This window comes from Ambystoma mexicanum, chromosome 13, assembly GCF_040938575.1.
Source record: "Ambystoma mexicanum isolate Mex_15411 chromosome 13, UKY_AmexF1_1, whole genome shotgun sequence".
NCBI classification, from domain to species: domain Eukaryota; kingdom Metazoa; phylum Chordata; class Amphibia; order Caudata; family Ambystomatidae; genus Ambystoma; species Ambystoma mexicanum.
Genome location: NC_090938.1, coordinates 780,875,578 through 780,902,582, shown reverse-complemented (window position 1 = coordinate 780,902,582; position 27,005 = coordinate 780,875,578). Strand labels below are relative to the sequence as shown.

Sequence of the window (27,005 nt, the reverse complement as noted above, 5' to 3'; positions counted from 1 at the left end):
GCTCGCTCTCCTGAATGCAGTGCCTTTAGTTGTGCCAATACACTGCAATTTAACTATCAGAATCTCAGAATCGTTGGTACATCCTTAACGCAACAATATATCCTAAGCCTTGCAATACAATTAATCATATTAAATAAATGTTAGAATGTCTTCCTTTGTATACTTCCTTTAACTATTTAACTCTTAAAACTAACTATTTATACACTTCTCCTGAACACTATAGAGCATTGATTTTAGTTATTGTTCAAACATTTTCTTACAACACTTCTACGTGTTCCTTAAAGGGTCAACGGATGGTGGCTCATCCTCCCATCTTCCTATTCTCTCCAACTATTCACTGGTTCTCTTCTGGCACTTCAGAACAATCTCTTAACACAGGGGCTTCAAAAAACAGGTCTTGCGAGTGCAGCTTCTGTGATACAAGGCATTTTAGAATGTTTAATCTGCCCAAGTTAGCCTTCCAAGATTCTAAACCCTCCATCTTGGCTTGGGAGAGTTTCTGATGTCTGTATAGGAAGTTAAGGACAATATTTCAATCTCTCCCTCTACCCCACCAACCTGTGCACCTGCTAAAGCACCTTCTAACCCTGTGCACTTCAGCGACCTGCTTTTGTGCCCTAACAGAAACACGCAAATGGCACCAATCGGATACAATGGTAAATGACAATAGTGGACAACTTAAAGATCAGGTTTTGCGAGAAAACCATGCAATAAATCAAAAGTGATCCCCTTAGGATCAATTTATAGTAGAAGCCAAGACTCCCAGTATTTAAAACATGAGGTGAAATGCAGATATGGAAAACAGGAGTAAAGATCCAGATTAGGTTCTACATGGTGTGGGTGCTGCTCACCTCCTCCACCAGTCGGGCCTGCCCTTGTAGCAGCATGGGCATGACCGCTTTCTGCAGCAGGTAGACTGAACCGGGGTACAGCATGCGACGTCCAAACGAGTGCGCCACCACATAGCTGCAAGAAATTGCATGAAGGTGTTAAAAAGTTAACGCAGATCCTGACCTCTTTCACCACTACCCCAAGTAGACGTGTATGCTGTCAACTCACCACATGCAGACAATGCTGTATCTTTCCCACTCTCTACAACATTTTCACTAAGCCTCTATTTGACATCTTAGACTCCATTGGCATAGCTTACACCAACTATGCTGATGACACCGAAGTCCTCCTCCCACTCTCTGGTAACTACGAAACTGATGCTAAGGCCCTCAACACAGCCTACTCCACTATTTAGGCCTGAATGGCAGCCAACTGTCTCAAAGGCGATAAGACGGAAATCCCCCTAGTAAGTCCCCAGGAAACCCTAAAAAACCTCACTAGCCAATACACCACTTTTACAATTGACAACATACAGATCCCCGTCTCCTCTTCAGTCAAAACATTAGGAGTCTATCTTGATGCCACCCTCTCCATGTCACATCAAGTCAGCGCTATCACTTCCTCAGCGGCTTACTACACCAAGCTCATTAACGCAGGCAAACCATTTTTGTCCACTGAGAACTGCCTCTCTATCGCTAGAGCAATAACAGGCCCAAGACTGGATTACTGCAAAGTCCTCTTTGCTGGCACTTCCGTAGAAAACCCAATGAAACTCCAAACAATCCAAAACAATGCACTTCGAGCTGCTCTAAACATTCCCAAAAGAAAAGACATCTCTGCAGCCAGACGCGAAGCCCACTAGCCCCCCCCATCAAATAACACGTCTATTTAAAACTCTCGCCATCACTCACAATCATCCCCACCTTTCCTCAAAAGTAGTAAGAGAGGGCTCTTCCAAACCTATTACAACACTCAATCCCCAGAGTCAAACGTGCAAAAAGCAGGTGGTGCAAGCTTCCCTTTCATTGCTGCCAGACAATGGGATTCCCTGCCACTTACCCTCAGAAACAGACCCTCCCACCCTGCATTCCACAAACAATCAAAACTGGTCTGTTTGACTAACCTCTGCACCACAGCTTTTTGCCTTACTCTTGCCTTCTCATGTTCCCTGTAACCAAATGTACTGTGTACACTTGATATGTTATGTCCTTTACCACAGTAACTAAGTTACCTACCACTGTAATATCTATGATATTCATTGTATGTACACTAACTAAGGAGCTGCCCTACCTCTGTGACAGTGCTGCGATGCCCACGGCTGTTGTGCGCTATACAAATAAATACAATAAATGCCTTGCAGTACCTGCCATTTGAGGTGACTGGCAGCCGGAGAGCACTCACCTGAGTAACTGGCAGGGAGGTTTCTGCAATTTGCGCAGGATGCCACTGGCTGAGCTACTGGGGCGCGACTCGGACTTAAGCAGTGGCACCCCTCCTGCAACCACAGATCTTCCATCATGCTCCTTCCTGCAAGGGATATTGGGCAGGTTACATGTGGTAGGGCAAGACGTAGACATGCTTCATTAACACCCTGGGATAAAGTCACACAGTGAGTGAAATGCAGGAAGTTCATTTTTTTAACCTATTCTTTTGTAACATAATGGGAATTTGTATAGCGCCCTTCACCATTGGTTTGGTCTGAACACACTGTAGGTTGAACACCCTTGGGGGACTGAAGTCCAGGTACAGGAAATTTGTCAGAGAAATATAGAGCGTGTGTGTGCATTTAGCCAATATGAAGGTTGGTAGGGGTGGCCAAGTCCCTGCTGGTCACCCATGTTGAGCAGAAATGTGGGTGGGTGAGGAGAAGTAGCCCGTAGAGTTTGTGAGGGAGACATTATGTGTGCAGCTAGGCTGAAGTTTATCGTGGGGGATAGCTGCATTCTAGTGCCAGCGGTGTTGTGTAAAGTATGTGTAGCAGGAAAGAGATTATTTGACCAGCCAGACAAGATTTTATCGTGGGGGGATAGCTGCATTCTGAGTGGCAGAGTTGTTGTGTAGAGTGTCTGGGTATTTGAAATGGTATGTGTAAACACACCTAGATTAGAAAACGTATCCTGTATCTAATATGCACATATATGTAGACATCCGCTACACTTGAAATCACCCAGCTTCACAATGATTGCATGCCGGATGACTTTCCTGTACCTAGTATGCACCAAATTCTAAACATTTAATACACCCACAATTGCAACTGGATTTAGATATTCATACACCCCAAGTGCACCTAGATTCAAGCATTTAAAACACCCAAAATACACCCAGATTCAAAACTTTAGGTGCACCTAAAGTCACCAAGATTCATAGTGAATGCGGTCTATAAAAACACCTAGATTCAAGATTTCCCTGCACTTATTATGCACCTAGATTCAGAACATTTCATACACTTATCAGCAATAGATATGTAGTAGTTGTGAGTGCACTCAGTTCGGAGCATGTACAGAAGCTGAAAAGCACTACAGAATCAAATGTAAGTAGTACACAAGGTGTGGCGTGAATGCAGTTGCAGTGCTTGCTAAGGGCAACTACAAGGTATACCAGTTTAAGTGGGGAAGACAGAGAGGCAAGGACTTTGTTCTGCTAGGGTAGAAGGAGAGATGTGTGGGGGGGTGGCTGTTTCAGGAGCACCGAAAGGCACTGTTCCCCACCCTCGCCACCTTACCTGGCTTCCAACAGTGAATTCATCCAAGTGCAATACATTGTCCACCCTCGGATCCATCTAGGTGCGACCCAAGGCCCACCCTCAGAAACCCTCTAAGTGCGGCACTTGGCCCACCCTCCAATTCATGGCTGCCAAGAGATTTCCAGCTATAGATGTGATTCAGTTCATGAGGCTGGGGGGGGGGGGGCATTTCTTGAGGGCCCTTCAGAAGGTCATGTGGTCTTGTGTGTGTCGAATGTGGGATAGCAGTGAATTCCAGATGGCGGGTGCCAGGACTGAGAAGGTAGAGCCTCCAATTCTGGATAATTTGGTGAGGGAGTAGGGGAGATCACTAAAAGGAGAGCAGTACTTGATCTCGGGTTTCTAGTGGGGCCATATGGGGCGATTATCTGTTGTAGGTATTTAGGGCCCATCTTGTGCAGTGTTCAGAGTGATGCAGAGACCTGCCTTCCAATAGGGAGCCAGTGGAGGGTGTGGAGTGCGGGGGAGATGTGTTCTCTTCAGCCGAGGGTAGAGTTCTGGACTTGTTGGATCTTTGTGAGTTGGTAACCCAGGGCACCCAGGTAGAGAGAGTTTGCATAGTCTAGCTGAGACAGGACAATTGACATAATTGCTATCAGTCTGTGGGGGTAGGAGAGGTAAGGGAAGATGCGTCCGAGTACCAGGAGGTCAAGTAGCAAGATTTGGACACTGTTAATGCGTTTGGATAGAGTCAGGTCTGTGTTCATTGTGCAACCCAGATTTTGGACTGTGGCGGAGGCCTAGGGAGAGGGACCAAGGGGCGAGTTCTGGGAAGAAGGCTGTCTTTCCACAGATCATGACCTCTGTTTTCCCAGGGTTTAGCAGGAGACGATTGTTCGTCTGTGAGGCAGGCTGCAAGGTCCGGGTGTGGGGTGGTGACAGACTTACGAATTCTAACAATGATTTTCTTGCCGACACCGTAGATCTAGCATATGAAGTTGTGTGAGCGGATGAGGGCGGGTAGAGGGCTCATGTAAAAGTTGAAGAGGAGAGATGACAGTCAGGTGCGTTGGGTCGGGTCAGGCGGAAGAGGAAAAAAAAGGGAGAAGGTAGTTAATTTGTAAGGAACGAGGATATCCAGGTAAGTGCAGTGTCTGATGCCAAGGGATGCCCGTCAATGAGGAAGCTGTGGGCAATGGTGCTGAAAGCTGCTGAGAGATCAAGAAGTAGGAGTGCGGTGCAACCCTCTGAGTTTACAGTGTTTTTGAGGTTGCTGTGCTGAACTGTTGGAATTTCTTGTCTCAGGGGTTAGGGACGGCACCACGGCGGCAAGTGCTTCTCCCCGCTTTGGCTATCAGCATGGGAGGGCCCACTGTGCCGTTGACACCTGTCACACCACACGCCAGCTGGACTTCCAGGTCTTATGATTTCCCTTTCGGAGGCTTCGCGGGTCATGAGTTGGCAAGGGCAATTCCCTCCTCGTCGTCCCTCCAGGTCCCGCCACCTGTCTCCTCCGTTTGAACTGCCAGTCCGGAATGGCTGTTTCCTCGTGCGTTCGGCCTTGCTCAGTATGTGCTCTCATGCTCTGGTTTTAATGGGGAATGGGAAAGTGAAAGGGCCGTCAGGTGTGTGTAATTGTTGGCAATTGCCGACTCTGCCTGACCTTATGTTGGGACAGGTCAGGTAAACGGCTTTGTTGTTAGTCTGTTGTCTTTCACGTTAGGAGAAAGTGTTTGTGTCAGAAATGGGGAGGGGCAGAATTCCAAATATCCTGCTGGGCAGGATGGGGAAGTGTCATAAGAAATTTTATCCCTCGTCCTAGGGATTGTGGTGAGCTCGGAAGGGTGGGTTTTGTAGGGTCTGTTAAATGAGTAGGGGCGATTGTGGGAACTATAGTGTTTGGTCATTGTCAACTGGAAAATGATAATCAGAGGGACGGCGAGAAGAATAACGGAGTACTCTGGTAGGTGGCCGGAAAATAGGGACTCTGGAAGATGACTCTGGAAGATGTAGTTACCCACAGTAATGTTGTTCCGGTTCCCAATTGGTTTCACAGACAAGGAGGGGTTGTTTGATTTTGATAAAGAGAGAATGACTGTGGGTAAGGGGGGGTTTAATCTGGAATAGCTTAGAAAGGCCTCAAGGACTTCATCCTCCTCCATGGTGTAATACTGCGTCTCACCTGAGCATACCCCTGGGTTACCCTACCCAGGTGATCCTCCCTCGCTCATCTGCCGCAGGGTTGGGATCTGAGAGCGCCAGCCCTTCCCAGGCCACCTGAATAAGGGATTATCAAGGTCTGCTTAGGAGAATACCATCAGGTTTCTCACACAGGTACTGTGACTGAGGAGCAACGAGGATGCTCCTCCACTCTGAAAAGGTTTTCTGGTTTCCATTACGGCCCCAGACCCTTACTCCTAGACTAATCTCTTCCATCCTGCCTCTCCGCCATGGACTTGGGGCCCTGGCACCTTTCCTTCCACCTGCGTACCTTTTCTCATGGTACGCTGTGGTCCTTGGGTTCTCGAAACACCTGCTCTGCCGTGAGGCTTCCCAGCCTCTTGGCGTCTTCCGATGCGGCTCAGCAGTGTGAAGCCTTGTCTGGCTGGCATGGCTCCCGCTTCCCATGCTCGATGGTCTTCAGGGATACCTGGAGCCGCTTCTCCTCGGCCTCCCGATGTCAGGTTTCATGGGGTTTTGGTTAAAAGTGGTTGAGTGAGCAGATGATTAACATAATTCATGGTTTGGGCCTTAACCCTAAACTTCAGAGTGTGGAGAGCTTCCCAAACCAAAATGGAGATCTCAAGATAGATCAATGATTGGTCAGAAGTAAATGAAAGGCATTGTCAGAACATTCTTAACTGCCTTTCGTTGTCAGCAGTCCAGCAGGAAGGACATATGTTTTGAGTTCTGAAGATTTTTAGACTTTAGCTGGGCCTTTATGCCTCGGTTTATGTTACAAGGATCAAAGGATCAGGAGAGTGTTTGCAGAGTCAAAGAAGAAAACCAGATTCATTCAGTGAAAAGAAAGAAGCAAGCTATAAACTGAACTCTATTTTTTGCTTTGTCAGGAATTATTTTTTTCCAATATAGTTTTATTCGCAGTTTATTCATTCCCTTTTTAAGGAAAGTTATTATTTTAAAGAGTTTAAGACTATTATCTACAAAAGACAGACGTTTTTTGAACACTAACTGATGTTGCGCGTGCCTAGTTAGCACGAGGGAGTTCAAGCTGGTTTTAGCGTTGTGTGTTTTAACGATCGTTTGAAATCTTTTAAAAGTAGAGGTTATTTTTTTCTGTGCTTTTTATTTAAGCGTCGGGCTTCGTGTTAGAAATCTAGCGCTGTTTGCGCAAGTGACAGCGTGTTAGGTGCATGGTCCTGAGGCGTTTCGTTTTATTTACTAACCCATTTAACCTTAGCGTGTGAACTTCCTCATTCTACATTCATGGATTCCTGTAAAGTCCGTTCTTTTTTGTTTCAACGCAAACTTATTTTAAATATGGAAGAAAGAATGCTAATCTATACGCATGGTACAAAACAAGACTTCGCTGAGAAAACGCTTCTCTTCTCGCATGCGTATGAAACTTGACTTTACCAAGAGAGCGCTACTCTCTTTACATGCGCATGAAATGTAACTTTACTAAGACAGCGCGTCCCTTTTTGCACATGCGCGAACAATTAAAAAGGGAAAAGAAAGTATACTATACTTTCACGCATGCGCATGAATCCAGCCGGGCTTGCGCTGTTTTCAGTACATGCGCGAAGCTGATTTAATGATATATTTAGAGTGTTGCATTCACACGCATGCGCATGACTTCGTTTTTAAAAGAATTAACGCTTTTCTTTTGACGTTAGTGTGAATCGATATATTTTTTTAATTCAACAAAGAATACATTACTCTTCAAAGAAATACGTTTTTATGCCCGATATTAAGAACAACACACTAATTTAATATTACATACAGGCATGTGCATTTTGGAATAAGAACTGCATTTAAAAACTTTTTCATGGAACTTTCTGTGAGAATTCAGGCAGCAATATTCCAATTAAGATAGTAATAGAGTCTGAGACATTCTTCAATCTATCAGTAAGAAAACTCTTCCTCTAAGTTTCCAATAGAGGATATTCAGGTGGTGTTCTTTTCTTCAATTCTGGGATATTACATATTTAAGGGAAGTCAAAACTCAGAAAAAGAAAGGTTAGTGATTAAAGTTTACCTCTTATTGTTTCCTACAGGTTGAGTGTTTTAAAGAAGCTGAGCAAGACCTGAAGTTTAGTATTTTGTCCCATTTTCCCCCCTTTCCCTTGGGGATGCTCTCAGTTAAACTGTGGGCAATCAGTTGAGAGGTTAGCATCCAAAGGGGACTGCGGGGGTTCAGAAGCTTCCGCGGACAATAACCAGATTGAAGATAAAGCCTGACAGCCGAGCGGTCTGTCGACACTAGAGCTGCATCGGGCGTGCTTGCTCCAGTCTCGGCATCCCGGCCTGCCTTCTTCCTTATTGTTCAGTGTTCGCCTTTGCGGTTCCTCCAGGGAGGGCTCGACGGACTTGTAAGTCCTTCAGTTCTTAGACATATGCAGTTTTCATAATGACTAGTCTGCTATTGTTGGTTCAGCTGGATACGCTTCAGCACTCCACGCCTCTTCATCCCACTATCATCATGGTTACTCTCTACTGGGTGACAGATGTTCCTCCTCGTACCAGTTCCGCAGTGGTTCGCACATGGGTAGTCCCTACGTTTCCTCGTTTCAGTATAAGGAAGCGGGATGGAATGGTCTACACTACATATTGTGGTATGTGGGACTATGTCACCCTTCACAGGGTCAGAGGTTGAGATAAGTGGTAATGGGTCGGATTGGTACTGCTTTGTCCCCAAGATGTCCTCCCTGGTCTCATAAGAAGGTCCCCTCCCCATGTGATCCTCCAACGATGCATCAACCCCCCCTTACACCCCCCCTTGAGGGGTCTATTGAACGGCAGCCGCAATGCCCTGGCCCCAGGGGGTAGCTCTGATGGAGACTTCAACTGAAATGCATTTTTGTTAAGCTAGTTGAGCTTCTTCAGCTTCAACTAAACTTGTGCGAATATTTTTAAGGAAAGGATGATATTTAAAAGTATGACTCTGCAATGCAGATGGCAATATAACATTCCAGGGACTCTTGGCTGCTGCTTTGTCGGGTCAGACACTCCATTCAGTACAAACACTGCCATGAGATGAAATAACATTAATTCTATCCTGGTGAGAAAAAGAAAAGTAAAAAAAATAAAATTAAAAAAAAAAAAAAAACACACACACACACAATTGTGTTTGCAAATACCCTTTCTTCTGGTTTTACTGGGTTAGAGAAAGAGATCCCAATACCCACCTCCTCCCATCTATTGGAGCCTCTTCAACCTCGCTGGTTTATTGTGGGTGTTTAGTTTCTAAAACTGAAATGAATTTTCCAACTGAATGGAAATGTACTCAATAGTAGTATTTCCCCGCAGTATTTTGGCATACACACTTGCAATAAAGTGATTGAACAGTGGACAAAGCGCAATGCTAGTTATAAGAAGCATGAATCCTTGTTTCCATCAGCTCTTGTTGTAGAAGGAATCCATGTAAAAAATGTAAGCCAATAGTAATTCCCTGCCTTGGAGCAGCCGGCTGCCTCTGATGCAATCCTTCCACTTTTGCTGCACTTTACTGCTGTGACAGTGGCTGATTGCCATTTTGATTTTGAACCCTTACAACAACAAAAAACCTGAAGACTGGCAAACCTCTCTGGATATGTCCACCGAAAAGTAGACGGCTTAAGCTTTTAGGTCAGGAAGGATACATTCCACCTTGAGAAGACGGTTTGGGGAGGGGTGGGCAGCAGGGAGATACCCCTTGATTTAAATGGAAATATGAAACAATCTGTAGAATAAATGATAGGTTCTTGGAGTAACTTAATGCAAAGGGGCTTAGCCGAGAGAGCCTGACGCTCACATATTTTTCAAGTTGTAGTTACAGCAACCAAAAAGGCAGTCTCTTGCATGTCACCAGTTAAAAATCTCTAGATTTTTTGATCGAAAGGTTTAAGAACCAAAGCACAGACCACATTGTTAGGGGGGTTTGCCTGAAGTCCCACTTGGAGGCAAGACTTTAGTAAGCTATCCCAGTGGTTTGTAGATCCCCAACTCTTAGTATCAGTCTGTACTACTCAGGAACCTTGGTAGAGTGGCAGGTCAGTCAGGCTCATCATAAGAGGAAGATGTGAGCTTTACACTGAACCTGGCTAGTAATGCACATCAAAGAAACACTTGCACATAAATATATATTAAAATATAGATTTATAATATTTACATAAGATTCACTTTTAAATGCTTAGCACAATAAATTCAAACACATAGGCATACTTTAGATACCTTTCAAAAGGGCACTACTACTTGGTTGGTAGTTGCAGAACACTTGCAATGGTTACAGGAGTTTGACAGGTCCACCGTGTTATCAGTAATAATGCACACCCACAAAGCAATACCTCAATACCGTCAACTCTCTCTTCCTTAAATATCTTTCTTCTCGAGCTCTTCGCTCATCTGCCTCCAACTCCCTCAGGCTTAGTCGCTAATCCAAGCAGCGAGTTGGTGGTAGATCTCTTCCTTCTGCTGGGGCATCCCTCTGGAACAGCCTCCCTGCCTCTCTGAAACTTGAGGAGCACCATGTCTGGTTCCGGAAGCACCTGAAGACCTTCCTCTTTGCTTCTGCTTTCTCTCCTGTTGATCTCCTGGCTGAATCTGTAATTGCACTGGTTACCCGACTACACTCTGATCTCAGGCCCAGGTCCCCTGCCCGCCAGTTGTACACCTGCACTGCCCCCCTGGCAACCCTTGCACTCAGGGACTGTTTCTGTATCCCTACAGCCCTACTAGCACTTGACTCATGTCTGCACTTACCCTTGCCACCAGCTGCCCACACTTTTATTTATTGTCTTTATTTATTTTACTGTTATCCTATGTACTGCACTGCCCCTCCCCCTTCCCCCTGCACTTACCCCCTTCCGTTCTCCCCTGCACTTACGCGATCTCAATGTCACCTGGCCTAGTAGGATCGTTGTCTCTTTCTTGCCTCCGTTTCCCCTCCCGTGCCTCGTCACACCTTGAAACACTTGTGTATAGGCGCGTTATGAATGCCATATCATATCAATACGGTTATTGATTTAAGTTAATAAAGACATACAAGATAGTGATTCTTAGGGAGGAAAATAGTTGGCTAGTGTTATACTAGCATAGTTTAACGTTTTAAAGGCAGTTACTTCGCACAGCAAGTCTTTTAAAGTCCAAAACGCAACCCTAACTAAAAGGAAGTTCGGAGAGGCTTAAGTCTTGAAAAGCAGCAGAAGTCAAAAGTTCCTGTGGCTGCTTTCTAGTCTCTGATACAAGATGCAAGAAGACTTAACCAATGTTGGAGACCCTCGCTAAAGGGACACAAACATCAGCTTGGATCAGAGGTAAGAGGGGTTTGCCCTGGACACCTCTACGTGCACTCCAACGCTCTAGAGCGACTTTTCGGATTAAGGTAAACACTACCTTTTCCCCACAGTACCTTTGGTTAGAAGAAAGTGTTCATGGATGGATGCTCCTAGATGCTCTGGACCCAACCTCTGGATTCCTTGGTCTGACAACAAAATGGAGGACAATGGACGGGATCTCTCAGCAGCCATCTTGAGGGAAGACCCCTGGCACAGCTTTCATCAGCTTCTCTGCTCACTCTGCTGTTTTGGTGCCTTTTCTACAGCACCAACAAAGGACACGAGTCGCCTGGTCAATCTTCTTCGGTTCCTGCAGTCCTGCACTCTATTGAGGGGACTTGGATTGCATCTCTGGTGTTTCCTTGAGGGCTCAGCAAAGACTTGGACGAATTCGGCCTCTCCACAACGATGCACTTCGTATTGGAGTTCCGAAGCCCTGGGAAGTCACAGGACCTCGGGAGATGGCTCAAATTAAAGTTAGTCTTGGGACTGGTTGTTCCCATCAGTCAATGGGAAGGAGTTGTCCTCTTCGGAGATCCTACGTCCCATAGAAAAAGGGGTCAGGACAGCAGTGGTCTCTTCACTGCGTTGTAAAGGATCTGCAGGCATCTCTGGTCGTCATCTTCTTTGGTTACTTCAGTTTCCAGTGGTCAGCTTGCTTTTCATTGCAGGAGCCTCACCTTTCATACAGTTCTATCACACACTCCTCTGCAATCTCTCTCAGCAGTTTCCAGAAAGGGGCGTATGGCTGTCCAAACAGGACCGCCAGAGGGAGCTGGTCCTATTCAGGCACTCTGGCAAACAAAGAACAGAGGGGAGGGGGGGCACCCCCCACACTGTCTGCCTGCCCAGACACTCTGGAGCCTAGGCAGGGATACCCAAGGGTTCCTGGCAAAGGCAACACACACACACACGCACACACACAGATTGGTCGATGAATTGCTAACAAAGAACAATGCTAAAAATGGTGAAAAAAGAAGGAAGTCCCCAAGTTAGTACTTGGGTGCTCCTATTGTGCACTATTGGGGCTATGAACATAACCTGCGGGAGAAAAAAAAATAAAAAAAAAAAATCAAATCACACAATAGTTGGTACAACATGTCCATTGCCACCAGCCATAACTAGAAGGTTGTCTATGTGACTAAAAAAAAAAAAAAAAGAAAGAAAATCACAGAAGCACAGTGAAGGGTGATACTAGGTATCCCCTTGGCACTCCACATAAGGTAGTGTGCGTCAATCCCTCAGGATATAAAGTATTCAGAGAGATACTAAGTTAAGAACTGTACTAGGGTATAAAAAAGAAACTAAGGAGGACCCCATGGGTCCCCAGCAACACTGCCCATAAAGAGCTGAGTGCTGAAATAGTAAAATACAGATGCTTTAAAGGGATATGGAGGAATCCAGTCCTTTTTCTCTCATCCCTTTTTTCATGAAGCTTATGGAATCCTTGGTGTCGCTTCTTTCTTCGTTGCTGGAATCCATGTTTTTTTTTTTGTTGTTTTTTTTATCCCTTTCAGTCAGGGTTCCGTTCGGGTCATGGCACGGACAGTGTTCTTGTATCAGTCATTGATGATATGAAAGAGAAGCCAGAGCTGCTCTTTCCACAGTCTTTATCTGACCTGTGGGCTACGAATTGAATGGCCCAGAGTGGAGTGAAAAGTTTATGAAGACTTTCTCTATTAGAAGAGAATGAGAAAACAAGCAAACTAGCTTTCCTCTCTGCCCCTTCACAAAGGAACACAAAGTCCCCTTCAAGATGCCTACTATTAGTATAAGAATATTGATGCAATTTACTGGGCCCTCTGGGTTATCACAAAGCTTTAAGGGTCAATCTAGTGGCAGCGTGAAACAACCTTTAATTATCACAACAGCCTGAGAACAGAGAGAGACGCAGGAACCCAAGCAAGGAACAGGCACGACCTCAGAGCTCGCCAAGCCTTGAGAGACAGGAGAAATCCCAGGTGTAACCCACACAAAACTGCAACAGGTTATCCAAACACCCATTGGGTGTCGGAATATCCAGGGACCCCAGAGCAGACCTTGATACACCCAAAGCTCCCTTCCAGTCAGGACGGTGAACCGTGTGTCCATTACCTACATAACGGGATGCCATCTAAAGAACCATCAAAACAAACCAGGGAAGCAAGTAAGAGACTTCATGTTCACTTACCCAAAATGGTTGGCGTTCTGTACCGAAGGGTCAGGGGGGACCGATTCCACACATATCCCCAAAAAATCAGCGGCCACCCGAACAACAGAGACGTGAAGACATCATGGCAGCCATACATGGGGAACCCGCCTCCAGGGGGTGGGGTCTCACAAACAAACTCACGTGATACGAGAAGGAAGCTGAATGAGGATTGGCTAGGGAACAGGAAAAGATAAGTTGTCGGGCCCGTTACATTGTGGCTTTCGATTTCTTTCCTCTTAGGAACTGGACTCTGAGACCGACCTGGGAGAGTACTGCTGCGCCTATTAGAAGAACACACAAGTGCGCCGAGTGTGGAAGAGCCCATCCTTATGCGATTCTCTGTGAGGAGTTGCATCAGCAAGACGACTCTGCGAACTGAAGAAAAATACATTTTTGTTTTATTGCAAGACAACTGCCTCTCTCTATCCCACAAGTGATGACAGTGGTGGGATTGAGAACGCAATGTGGCACTGATCAAAACCCTGGCCGAGGGGCAACATCAGTTGCAGTAGATGCTACAAGTCCAAAGCCATCAGGTGCAGGCTGACTGACAAGCGTTCCAGCATTCATACAGCTTCAAAGTGACAGACAAGGTGCCGCACAAGAGAAAAACCACAAAGCACTGCGACAGTTGAGTGAGGCTATAACCACCTCCCAGATCCATCCCCTAGTACTGCCAGCCATATTGCAGAAGTACCAACAGGGAGAGGACCCAGCTTTATTTCCTTTATCAACTTCAAACGCATTGCTAGAAATGCTAGGGTCATTACGTAACGCCCTTTCTCACCGGTAGAATGCAAGTGCCTTACCAAGCAGAAAACTTGACAGGCAACACTCTGTATGCAGAAATAAAGAACGCGCTACTGGAACGCCTCAGGATGGATGAGGAAGTCTATAGAATGAAACTCAGAGAAACACGACTGAAGTCACAGGGTGGGGGGGCTTGGGGGGGAAGACACCCCGTCAGCTGTTTTATCACATACAGGACCTGACCGACAAATGGCTGTAACCCAATACTGCAAATGCAGCCCAGATAATGGAGAATATCCTGCTAGAGCAGTTTGTGGACACCCTTCCCCCCCTACACAGAGATGGGTACCCCAAAATCACAGGCCTACCTTAACAGAAGCCATTAATATTGCAACAGCCTATAAAAAGGCTAGATTCTCCCGAGCCCTCGGAGCAGAGCATATAAGATCAAATCCGGAGACTACCAGCCCTAAGCCTGCGATTACTCGACGGTCAGCAATAGAATCCAAGAACGGGAAACCGGATCCCAAACCCAGCCTGGTGCGATCAACTACACGACTACCTCTGTGTTTTGATTCCAGAGAGAAAGGCCACATAGCCCTGTTCTGGCCACGGAGAAGTAAACCTAAAGAAATGGAAATTGGCGTTCTACAGACCCAAGAATATCAGGGAAGACGATAGCTGTATTCTATGGGGCGACTCTTCATGGGAAACCTACCCAAGCCATGCTCAATAGCAGAAGTCAAACGGCAGTTGCACCCCCACCCACCCACCGGGAAGTGGACCTTGGAAGAAAACAGAGGGTCCCATTCCTATTCAATATGTACATGGCAGCGTAAAGCTGGATCCTTCCCAATTAATAAATCTGGGTATTAAGAACAAAGCCATAGACATTCAGGCTGCCATTGTGCCTTCATTGTCTTCTCCAGTCGTTATTGGGGCAGACATACCACACATCCAAGAAATTCTTACTGAAGAAGAATGGTTAAGAGACACCCCCTTTTCCCATGAAGACATTCAGGGTCCTAGATATAGGCCCAAGAAAACGCATAGCGAGGTCTGGAAGGAAAAAGGGGAATGGAACGGGAAACGCTCAAGCATGTGTTTAACAAATTGGAATACCGACAATTAACAGTCCTCTTTTAAGGCAGAGATCTAAACGGACGCAACCCTCAAAAGAGCACAAGAGCAGGTGGACGGTATAGAGGGAACCACCACGGTGGGAGGACCTTGGTTTAAGAGGAAAAATGTGTTGTACCACAGAGTGTCTCTAGACACAGAACACAACAAAAGAGAACAATTGTTAGTCTTGAGGGCATATCGAGATACAGTAATGAAGTTGGCCCATGATCACGATAAGAGAGGACATTTGGCCACTGAAATAAACACAGCAAAAGATCCTGAAATGGTCTATTGGCCGGGTATGTACAGCAAGGTTACACGGTACTGCCAAGAGTGCCGTATGTGCAAACAGAACAACTCATATGTCCCACCAAAAGCCCCTCTACATAGTATGCCCCTCATCAAGGAAACATTTCAACGTATTATAGTAGGCCCTCTGCGACCTAGCAGTAAAGGTCATCAATATCTGTTGGTCATGATAGACTATGCCACCCGGTACCCAGAGGCATTTCCTATGAAAGGTACCTGGCCTAAAAGATCTCCTTATTCCTTATTTTGCTAGGGTTGGAATACCCAAGGAAATAATCACAGACCAGGGAAGTAATTTTGTCATCCGTGAAGAAGCAGGTCTGCAAGATGATGAAAACTAAACAGCTACGCACGACAAAAAAAATTATAACATGTAAATAACAGATTAAAAACGAAAATAAGAGATTAGAAGCCAAAAACATGCAGGTGGTGCAGCAAGTCCAGATTCAGGTGCCCTGGTGGAGCCGATTGCAAGTATAGTAGCGGAATAGCAGATAGGCCACAACAGAGATGCATTGCCCCAGATATGTGGGTTGGCCTAGTACTGTACTGAGATATGTGTTGCAAGCCAATACTGTACTGAGATACTTTGGCAGAGCTGCATGTTTGGTACCACCATAAAAATAGTAGATGACAAATCGGAACATCTAAATTAATAGCCCTCTATCTTTGGGTCTCGTTGATTAGAAATCAGGTGGCAGGAATCATTTAAGGTGCACTGGCAAGGCTATGTGTGGGCCCCTAGTCGTGTAATCAGCGATGCATTGGGAGCTGGTTGGGCGAGTCCCAAAACTCTGATAGCAGTGTGTGCTTCAGTCTAAGAATGAAGTTCATTGGCAGAACATTTTGTGAGAGTGCCTCAGGTCAGGAGCTTTGCACATTGGCCCACTATTAGTGGATCAGTCCCAGTAAAAGGTACTGCTGGAGGGACAGAGGTCACCACGGATGTTAGTCCAGGAGGTGTTACGGGAGAAGGCCAGCAAAGCAAGTCACCGCTCAAAGCCCATCATGCCCTGCTTGAAGAAAATAATGCACAAGGGAAAGTGACGTAATTATTGAAAGAGACTCTAAACAAATAACAGAAAGGTACCAGTAGCACAAGCTTTAAGGGAATGTGCCCTTCATCACCCACCGGCTGCTGGTCTCATCCCACCGGAAGTCCACCGGCCACTTCTTAAACTCAAAGTTGTAACTGGCCAACCTCCTCTGCAATAAAGCAAAAAGAAAAAGCGGAGTTGAATAGTGCAGCAAAGTGTGAAACTCAAGCAGCACTGATAACAGCATGGCAACAGGAGCACAGACAGAAACGGCAACTGAACAGTTGAAGCTCACAGAAATACTTTGACTACTGCCATAACATCTGAACAGGCTTTTTTCAGGGGTAAATATTTCAAGTTGCAGGCTACCAGTCAGCCATAAAAAGTAACACGACACCTGAATTTAACACACACAGAACACCATTTCTAACTAAAAGAGTGAATTATCACTAGCCAGTGGCTAATGGCGAGTTCATATTTCAAGCCTTGGCTTCATGTTTATTTATTTGGGAGCGAAGGTAGTGCCTCAACAAGAAACCCTTCACAATCCAATCCCAGATACTTTGCAACCACATCATGGTAAGGAGGTTACCAGAAGCTGGTGATGGAGGCAGGACAGCCCCATGCTAGTAACAGGAAGGACATGTATGCTGTGAGCAATATTCACATGGTAGATTGATGTACAATTGAGAGATCACATGGTAGAATAGATTGTAGGACTGGGGTGGTAGGGACAGGGACAGATCTTACAGGGCTAAGGAGGTGCCTCATCAGGTCCATCTTGATATTTCCTACTCAAAGCATGCTGTACAGAACAAAAACAAGTGTTTCCTTTCCATCTTGAAACAAACAATTGTACTATATTGGTTTCTGTCCATTCCCCATTCCCTTACATTACCAAAAACACTCACCTCCTTCCCTGCTCTTGGACTGGGCTACCTTTGAGTTGCCTTGGCAGCACCAGAATTATGATTCAGGAATTCACCTGCAGTACAAGTATTTTAAGCTTAAATATCCACAAGGATTGTACTTGTGCACACACCACACACACCACTAAAGCAGGCATAAATGATCTCAATGCGTCACCTTTCTCTGCAAGATATATATCTATCTATATCACACACACATCCATATTAACACAAGCATTTAGCCCTGCCTAACTGCCTACCTGTGTCTGCAAACTTCTCTCCCTCTTGCTTCACCCTTGCTCAAACTATTCTTCCGTGGAGACAAAGATCGGGTAACACCGGGTGAGGGCAAAAAATGCCCTGGGCAAGAATCTAGTGATTTGAAACTACTAAGGTGGAGATTCAGCACATTCAAAAACATAGTAACATAACAGAAGAAATGATTTGTAAGTTCCAAGTGCTCTCTTAATTAAAAGCCAATATTCTTGAATACAGAGATTGTGCCAGATTACCAACAAGGCACAGTCACTGAATGGCTTTAAATTAGAACAAACAGTTATAGAAATTGCATTCGAGTTTGGGAGTGGGGGGGGGGGCACGTTAATGTCTTATTTGCGGGTCCTGCTCATAAACAAGGGATGAAAGGAAGGCACGTGGGTGCCCTGCTTGACATTACTCTGTCTCCCCACACAAACAAGATTGTCCAAGAAACACACAAATTTCCATTCCTTGAAGGGACCCATGTTCAGCTGAATTTAGTGCATTTTCTGACAGACTGCCGCATGAAAACCAATTTCGAACATTCACATGAACATAGCGATTCCATAAAAAAAAAAATTAAAAAATATATATATACATACATTTTTAAAACCGATACTGGTCACATTCAATTTACTTAAACAACTTTGTTCAGGGTGCCCACGAGGAGGCCTTCAAAAGGCCGTTCTGGCCACATGGGCTCTTTGTGAGCCCACCATCGCAGCCTCCTATTGGTCCTCACTGGTTTAAGCCAGTATAGGTCCCTGGGCTATCCCCCTCACTTCATGTGGGGGTGGCTTTCACTAAGTAGCAGTCCTACAGACCAACCAACATTGTTAACCATCTAGCCCTTTGTCCCCAAACACCTTCTAGCGACTGGCTGGTTGTCATTTAGGTGGTATTTAGGCTCTGCCCAGCCCCTGCTTCGCGCATTTACTGCACTTTGCGTATGGGAAGTGGAGGTGCCAGGTCTCCCGATCTGCAAAGGGAGCTCTCCCACACTTCCTGATGCTTTTTGCCATTTGTAAAACCCTCATTTGGCGAAACTGGCTAAGTGTACTGACTGGCATATTCCTGTTTTTTTGTCTCTGGAGGTATGGTTCAGCATTCCCGAAGACTCCTGCTGACTCCCCAAATCTGCTGGGTCGAGCACTAAACTAGGGAACCATTTTCTAGGCCATTTACCGCTGCATACGGTCAGGATTATCCGCTTGGCTGCGTAAACTGCTAGTGTCCAAAAGGGTTGTGAGGCTTCAACACCACGCACATTCCTTAGCTTAGGACATCAGAGGGGGGCCTCCAGCCACTGAACCCATCCTAAGATCATTTGTTGTCATGCTGCCTTCATCTATTGTCCACTGAGTGGCTGGGGCCAATTGTGAGGGTCCCCTCACCTTCCAGAGTCTTCCTCGCCAGAAATGCAGGCCAAATGTAGACGCTAAAGGGTTGCTCTGAAGCACAGAGAAGAGGTTGCTAGGGAAATATTTCTCAGTATCAGAAATTAGTTTTACTGACTCCAAATGATCACTCAGTACAGAGATCCTCTTTCTAAGTTTCTCCCGTGATATTTTCTTGCAGTGTGTGATGATTCACTGGATCACATCACTTCTCCCCACAGGGGAGCCCTTCCCTGTGAGGCTAGGGAGGTGAGCTCGCTACGCAACATTCCCGCTTGGGGGGCAGCAAGCTGGACCTCGCAGGGAAAGTCTCCTCTTGGGAGCAAGGGCCCCCATTCCGTCAAGCCCCTTTATGCAAAGTCCACAATATCATCAGGACTTCCTGAGAACCATCCCACTCAGATCAAGGTTTATTAAAGCGCATTGAGGCCATACCAATGGGGAAAGGGCACTTTATGAATAACAAAATACAATCCGATTGCCATAGCACAGAATAAAACCCAAATGAAGACAAACATACTGGGAAGAACAGTCTGCAAGACATGAAGATGACTCATTGGTTGGAAGCCATCCATACTGGGACAAATAAGATTGTGTGAGTAATAAAGAATGCTCCAAGAAGAGAGACGAAGGACTTCACGTATATGCTGAGGAGGAGCCAGCACTTTCGAAAGGAAAGAAGGAACAACATACAGTGTTGGTGGAGCCCCGGGAGTTTCAAAGCTGTCGAGGCAAAGAAACAAGGAGAGCCCAGGAGGTCCTCAGTAGAGAGGACGCTGACAACCAAGAAGGGAAGGAGGCACGGAGAGAGCAGAAACCCAAACCGTGGATGCCCAAGAGAAATACAGGAAGTGGCATGACCCAGTAGAAGTGGATCGTCTGGTCCTCAAACACTGAGACCGTGAGATAATAGGCTCCACAGAGCCACACGTCAAACAGGAAGTAGGAAGAAATTAAAGAAGCGCTTGGGAAACCCGAGGAAGCCTGACACCACAGGAAGACCCGATGATGCCGAACCTGCAGTACGAAGGTAACGGGAGTGGCGGGAAACCCAGGAGGGGTGCATGGCAGAAAGACTACCACAGGACTCCTCATACTCGTCCCAGTGGTGGTAAATACCTTAAATAAAGTGGGGAATAAGAACTATGTACATTCATCCCAGTGAGAGTGAAGATCATAAAGACAGGAAAGAACATTTTGAAGCTCAAGTCAGTCAGCCCACGAAGAGGATGATAATTGAACGAATTGTGGAAAGTAGTAAAGAGACACTGCAAGAGTCCCAAAGGAATCAGGGTCAAGACCCCATCTTGAATAGCATGCACCTAGGGAACAAAAAGGGAGACATTGGGAGGTTGAAGAGTCCTCTAGAGGAACTAAAGGAACGTGCTCATGTAATCACAAAGAACTATTTAAAGATAGAATGTTGAGGTTAGAAATGCCTGTCCTGGAGAAGGGAGAAATTCTCCTTGATCCTTTTTCTTTTGATGTTTTGAATAACGGTAGGGTCAGCATAGGATAGTATTTGGCTGGAGGATGGACTGTTGAGTTGGACTGCACTACTGACGAAGAGCACCCTAGTTAGTTTTGTGTTAGTTAGGGCAAACCCTTTTGTCAGGGACCGATGGGCCTTTTCCCATATTTAAATAAAACCTAGTAAGAATGCCACCACTTTGTCCACTTCCTTCTTTCACCTGCCAAAGAACAAGTTACTTACCAACTGTAACGTTCTTTCGACTGGATGTTCCTCCCACGTAGTCCTCATCTTAGATATATTAGTCAGCTTGCTGCTTCTTTCGGAAATTTTTTCGCCAGAGGGCACTGTGCTTTAGGCCGCGTAGCTTGCTCCCTCGAAGGCCGCCGTCAACGTCAGTCGTATAAGTGGCTCAAGCCGCGCCCGTTGGCTCAGTTCTGTTTTTTCGATGTTAATGATCGCATCAGTTGTATTTTGTGTCGGCAGATGTCAGGCTCTTGAGGAAGTACAAGTGCAACAAGCGTACGTACTGTAGAGAGGAGTAGGTTGGGAGGGTCGATGAGGAACATCCAGTCGAAAGAACGTTATAGTTGGCAAGTAACTTGTTCTTCGAATGGATTGTGTCCTCCCACGACTCCCATAACAGTTGTAATTTAGAGGAGGAGGGAGTACCATAGTTCTTCAATTATGCACAGAATGAAGGACAGCTTTTGCAAAAAGGCCTCCTTGATAAGAAGTGTTGTCTAAACAATAATGGTTTGCAAAAGTGTGCATTGATGACCAAGTGGCTGCAGCACAAATGTCTTGCACTGGGACACCTCTCTGAAGAGCCGTGGAAGTTGCTATGCCCCTGGTTGAATGAGCACTTAAACCATCTGGAGGCTCCTTCCCAGCCAATTTAGAACATTCCAATACTGCTAGGATAATCCATCTGGATATAGTTTGTTTGGACACCCCAAGGCCCAATTTGTGTCCAGTATACCCGACAAACAACTGATCTGTTTGTCTAAATCTTTCCACTCTAGATATGTAGAAACTGAGAGCCCTTTTAGGGTGTAGTCGGTGGAATATTTCCTCCTCTTTACTAGTGTGCGGAGGAGGATAAAAGGTGGTAAAGTGATTTTCTGTGACAGATGAAAATCCGAAACTATTTTAGGTAGGAAAAAAGGCTTGACCTTTAAAACCACTTTATCTTTATGGAAAACCGTGTGAGGAGGCTTGCAAGAGAGCGCCTGCAACTCACTCACCCTGCGGGCTGAAGTTAGAGCCACTAGTAGAACCGTTTTTAAAGTTAGGAGCCTTAAAGGACAAGAATGTAAAGGCTCAAAAGGGGCACAAATAAGAAACCTTAAAACAATTTAAATCCCAAATGGGAACTTGGAATGGTGTAGAAGGGAATGTATTTGTTAACCCTTTAAGAAATTGAATAATCAAAGGCATTTTGAAATATGAAACTTCTTCAGAGGAGCGCTTAAAGATAGATAGCGCTGGCAAATATCCTTTAGTAGTTCCAACTTGGAGCCCCGAGTTGGCTAAATGTAATAGAAAGGAAAGCACCATGGGAGTGGTACACTGAAAAGGATCCACCTTCTTATCCCTGCACCAGTTACTGAATTTCTTCCAACACCACCGGTATAAGGATTTTGTTGCTGGCCTTCTGGCCGAAAGCAAAATCTCCATACCGTCCTCCGGGAGGTCCCAATCCTTATATCTCAACCTCTCAGAAGCCAGGCGTGAAGGTTGAGTGTCTTGACCTCTGGATGGAGAACCCGACCTTCCTCTTGCAAGAGAAGATCCTCTCTTTGTGGAAGACGTATTGGAGGGCAGATGGACATGTCCAGAAGGTTCGGGTACCACGGCCTCCTGGCCCAGTCCGGGGCAATTAGGATCTTGGTTCTCCTGAACCTTCTCAAACTCCTGATTACATGAGGAATCACAGGGACTGGAGGAAACGCGTAAAGGAGTGGATATACCCAGTCCACTACGAACGCGTTCCCTAGAGCTACTCTCGTGGGAAATTCCCTTGAGCAATACAGATCACACTTCCGGTTTGCCCCGGTCGCAAACAGATCCACTTGAGGGGATCCGTTTGCCCCAAAGGGCAAAGATCTCTTGAAGGAATTCCTGAGCCAACTCCCACTCGTGGGAGACTGTGCCCTGCCTGCTCAGAGTGTCCGCCGCCGTGTTCAGCTCTCCGGCTAGGTGAACTGCCGACAGAGATTCCTTCTTGCATTGCCCAGAACCAGAGCTGCATTGCCTCTCTGCACAGGGGGAGTGATCCTACGCCTCCTCGTTTGTTGAGGTAGTACATGGCCACTGTGTTGTCCGCCATTATCAGGACATTCTTTTCCCGTACAGAGGGCAGAAAGGCCTTCAGCGCTAGTATGATTGCCCTCAGCTCCAAAAGGTTGATGTGTAGTTTGGACTCCGATGGAGACCAACGACCGTTGATTGTCAGATTGTTGGTGTGGGCTCCCCACCCTGTGAGTGAGGCGTCAGTCACTACAGTTATCTCCGGCCATGGTTGCCAAAAAGGTTCCCCTCTGAGGATATTTTCCTTGTGAGCCCACCAAAGGAGATCTTGAGCCACCTTGGACGGGACTTGTAGAAGATCTGACATCTCCCCTGAAAACTGGGACCATTGAATCCTGATGGTCCATTGAAGGGATCTCACCATCAGTCGAGCCTCTGGCACCAGAAAAATGCAGGATGCCATGTGGCCAAGCAACCTTCGGAAGTCAAACGCCAGTAGATGTTGGGTATTCTGAAATTTTGTTACCATCTGCAGAACGTGGTGAGCTCTTTCCTCGGGAGGCGAGGCTTTCCCTGAGGTGGTGTCCAGGACCGCTCCGATGAATTGGAGTCTTTGCTCAGAATCATTTGTGACTTCTTGTAATTGAGGGAGAAGCCCAATTTGTGTAGAAAGTGACAGGTCATGGCCAGATGTCCCTGGGCCAGTTCGGGTGAACTTGCCCTGATTAGACAATCGTCCAGATAAGGGTAGATGTGAATCCCCTCCCTCCCGAGACTCGCTGCCACTACCGCCATTAGTTTGGTGAAGACCCTCGGGCAGAGGTCAGCCCAAATGGCAGAACTCGAAACGGATAGTGAGATCCGCCAATTGCGAACCTCAGGTACTTTGTGTTTGAGATGGATTGGCACATGAAAGTAAGCATCCTGAAGGTCCAATGAAACCAGCCAGTCCTGAAGCTGAAGAGCCCTTAGGATCCGAGAAAGGGTCACCATGTTTAACTTGTCCTTCCTGAGGAATTTGTTCAAATTTCTCAAATCCAAGGGTCTCAATCCTCTGTCCTTTTTGGGAATGAGAAAATAAGGGGAGTACCAAACCCCGTTCCTCTCCGCTACAGGTACATGTTCTATTGCACCTTTCTCTAGCAGGGTTAAAATCTCCTGCACAAGGAGCGGGTCTGGAAATTTTTTACAGAGTTGTCTCCCGGTCGATGATCTTGAGGCCTTTGATGAAAAGGAAGGCAGTAAAGATGGGTCACTATCTCTAGTGCCCAGGCATCCGACGTAATGCCCCACCATTCGTCTAGATAATGCGTGATTCTGCCTCCCACCGAGGTCCTGTGGGTTAAGGCCTCAAAGTGGCTTTGCAGCGGCTGCAGAGGTAGTAGCCGCTGTTGTGGCCAATCTAGCACCCTTCCCTTTTCAACCACAAAAGCGTTTTCTTTGTTGTCCCCTCTGACTGGCCTGCCCTCTCCCTTTTCCAAAAGAGGAATTGATGCGAAAAGGACGACTCTTCCAGGAAGATGACCCGGCGTAAGAGTGTTGTTGAGGTTGCCTTATAGCGGCGCCAAGTGATTTTGCTGCCGCTTTCGAGGTCTGAAGCTTCTCCAAGCTCTCGTCTGCCTTGCTGCCAAACAACCTCAAGCCGTGAAAGGGCATATTAAGTAATCTGGATTGCACATCAGATGCGAAACCAGATTTTCTCAGCCAATTGAATCTACGCAAGACAGCGCTAGATGCCATGGATCTGCTTTATACTCTCTGCAGTATCCAGTCCTGACTTGAGGCACTCCTCCATAGCCTCCTTCCCATCCTTTACTATCGCCAGGAAACCATCCCGCTCCTCACCCTCCAGGATGTGATCAGCCGCTGCATCTAAACAGCTCCACAGGGTGTAAGTGAACCTAGCTAATGTACAAGTCACATTAGTAGACTTAAGGGCCATAAAAGCCTTCCTCACCCAGGCATCAATCTTTTTGTCATCCCTGTCAGGGGGCATAGAGGGATAAGCCGACTGTCTATTCGCAGTTGCAGCTTGAATTAACAAACTTTCAGGTGAAGGATGCTTAGATAAATATTCTGGATCCGAGGGAGCAGGCCTATACTTTCCTACACATTTCTTATTTACAGCTGGTAGAGATTCAGGTGTCTCCCAATTTGTCATAATTCTCTTTTGAAGGGCTTTGTGGAAGGGAAGGACTGGGTCTCTGAGGTCCTTCATCAAAAATGTCTGTTAAGTCATCCTGGTCATATCTTGGGGACACTGACTTCCACCCCATAAAATCTATCACTCTTTCCATGAGGTTCCTATACCCCGGTTCAGCATGGTCTGTGGGGTCAGGCCTTTCAGAATCTACCTCAGGTGAGGTATCTAGGCCACTGGCCGATTGTAGGCAGTCAAAGGTCTGACATTTTTGAATTAGGATCTACCAGTTCCTCAGGGACATCCCTTGTCCCAAATCGAACACCAGCTGATGTAATTTCCTCAAAAATAGCAAGCATAGATTTAAAAATGTCTTGCCTGGGCTGAGGGTGGACATTTTTGTCTGGTAAAGGTGGAACAGACCTAGCCTTAGCCATAGTTGTCATCTTGGGAACCGGTATGAAAGATTTCCCAGACAAAGGCGTCGACGGAATCGACATCGGCTTTGACATACTCGAAGGAATCCCCGAGGTCATCGAGGATGGCTTTGATGTCAAGTAAGGCTTCGACGCCAAAGGTATCAACGCCATTTTTGGATTTGACGGCGCCGTCGAAGGACGCAGCGAGTCGATAGCTGACTTCGACGATGAGGACGCAATTTTGTCCTCAGGCAACCTTGATTTATGCACCAAAGGTTTCTGTACAGTCTCATGAGGTCCTGGAGAATCATCGTCAGACGACGCCCTCGACTTTGTCGGATTTAGTGCGAGACGTTTTGGATTTCCCTCTGTCACCTTTATAGTGGACAGGGGCATGCTCTTCACGCAGCTTTTTTTGAGGGGGGATTGGGCCGCCTTCTCAAACATTTTTAGCATTGAAGCCCTAAAGGCCTCCCATTTCTTTGGGGAATCATGCTTCAAAGGACAAGAAATTAACCTTTCTGTCGGGCGAGGAAGAAGAGGACGAAAATCTATGATGTTGCTTTTTTGATTTTTTCGAGGAAGAGGACTTCCTCAAGCGACTTTTCGACCTCGATCGCCTCGACTCATGACGAGATTTAGATCTCAATTCTCTCGAGTCTTTCAGCCTTTTAGCAGACTTGAAAGATTCTTCCCCCACTGCCAGCTTACCTTGGCGTTCCTTAAGAGCCTTGTTCGACATCGCCTGACATGACCCGCACTCGTCGACTCGGTGATCAGAACTAAAGGCACCAAAGACAGTTGCAGTGAGGATCCGTAATGGACATCTTTCCTGCATTTGAGACACTTTTCAAAACCCGTCTTGGGTGTTGTCGGGGTTGAGGAAGAAGACATTTCTCGATGAGAAAAACTGACGTGCCGTTTGATACACAAAGCAGATGCTCGGAAAACGGAACTGAACCAACGGGCGCGGCTCGAGCCATTTATACGATGGATGACATTGCCGGTGGCCTTGGAGGGACCAAGCTACGCGGCCTCGAGGACAGCGCCCTCTGGCAAAAAAAATTCCGAAAGAAGCAGCAAGCTGACGAATATATCTAAGATGAGGAACACGTGGGAGGACACAATCCATTCGAAGTATCTTTTGGAAGACACCAGTACCAGAGCCAATCATGATCAAGAAGAACTTGTAGTTTTATGATGGAAGTCCCTGTCCACTTTCCGCTGTACCAAGGAATCAAAAGAGGCAGGAGAGGTAACCGATATGGGTAACGATGATGCCACTGTAAGAGGGATTTCATCCATTACTGAAATCAATTCTTCTAGAGCTAGAGACTCCACAGCTGTGCTTGCCTGAAGGTCCGACACCTTTTACCTCACTACTGTAATGATCTTGTTCTTGTCAGGCGTGAACAGGTCTTGTGGTACCCAGTCACCAGAATTCTCTCCAGATACCCAGAGCATATACTCTCCCACCATAAGATACTGACGGTTCCCCACAAAGGAATACTTGCAGGTGCATTTGCCCCAGGTTTCCCCCTGAACTGACCTGTGAAGACCCTGAAACTGGGGGTGCTGTTTTCATCTCTGTACCTTTATGGCAAGGTCTTTTTTACAAACAATGGTGTACTTCCTGTTCCTGGCAAATTCTGCAGATGCCTTCGATACCGGTCGCCGCTCAGGCATGGAAAGAATGCAGCTTCGCAGAGACTTTGGTGAAATCTACTGCATTAGACATGG

The 27,005-nt window shown here is 46.3% G+C and overlaps 1 protein-coding gene across 1 annotated transcript in view; it reads right to left on the bottom strand.

The window, feature by feature from the left end:
* ABHD16A (abhydrolase domain containing 16A, phospholipase) overlaps positions 1 to 27,005 on the bottom strand; it is a 307,026-nt gene that overhangs the window by 165,176 nt on the left and 114,845 nt on the right. Inside the window, exons 6-8 of the mRNA XM_069635119.1 lie at positions 16,515 to 16,588; positions 2,233 to 2,358; positions 852 to 966 (exon numbers count right to left, since the gene is read on the bottom strand). Coding sequence (XP_069491220.1) covers positions 852 to 966; positions 2,233 to 2,358; positions 16,515 to 16,588 — 315 coding nt within the window. The remainder of the gene's footprint in view (positions 1 to 851; positions 967 to 2,232; positions 2,359 to 16,514; positions 16,589 to 27,005) is intronic.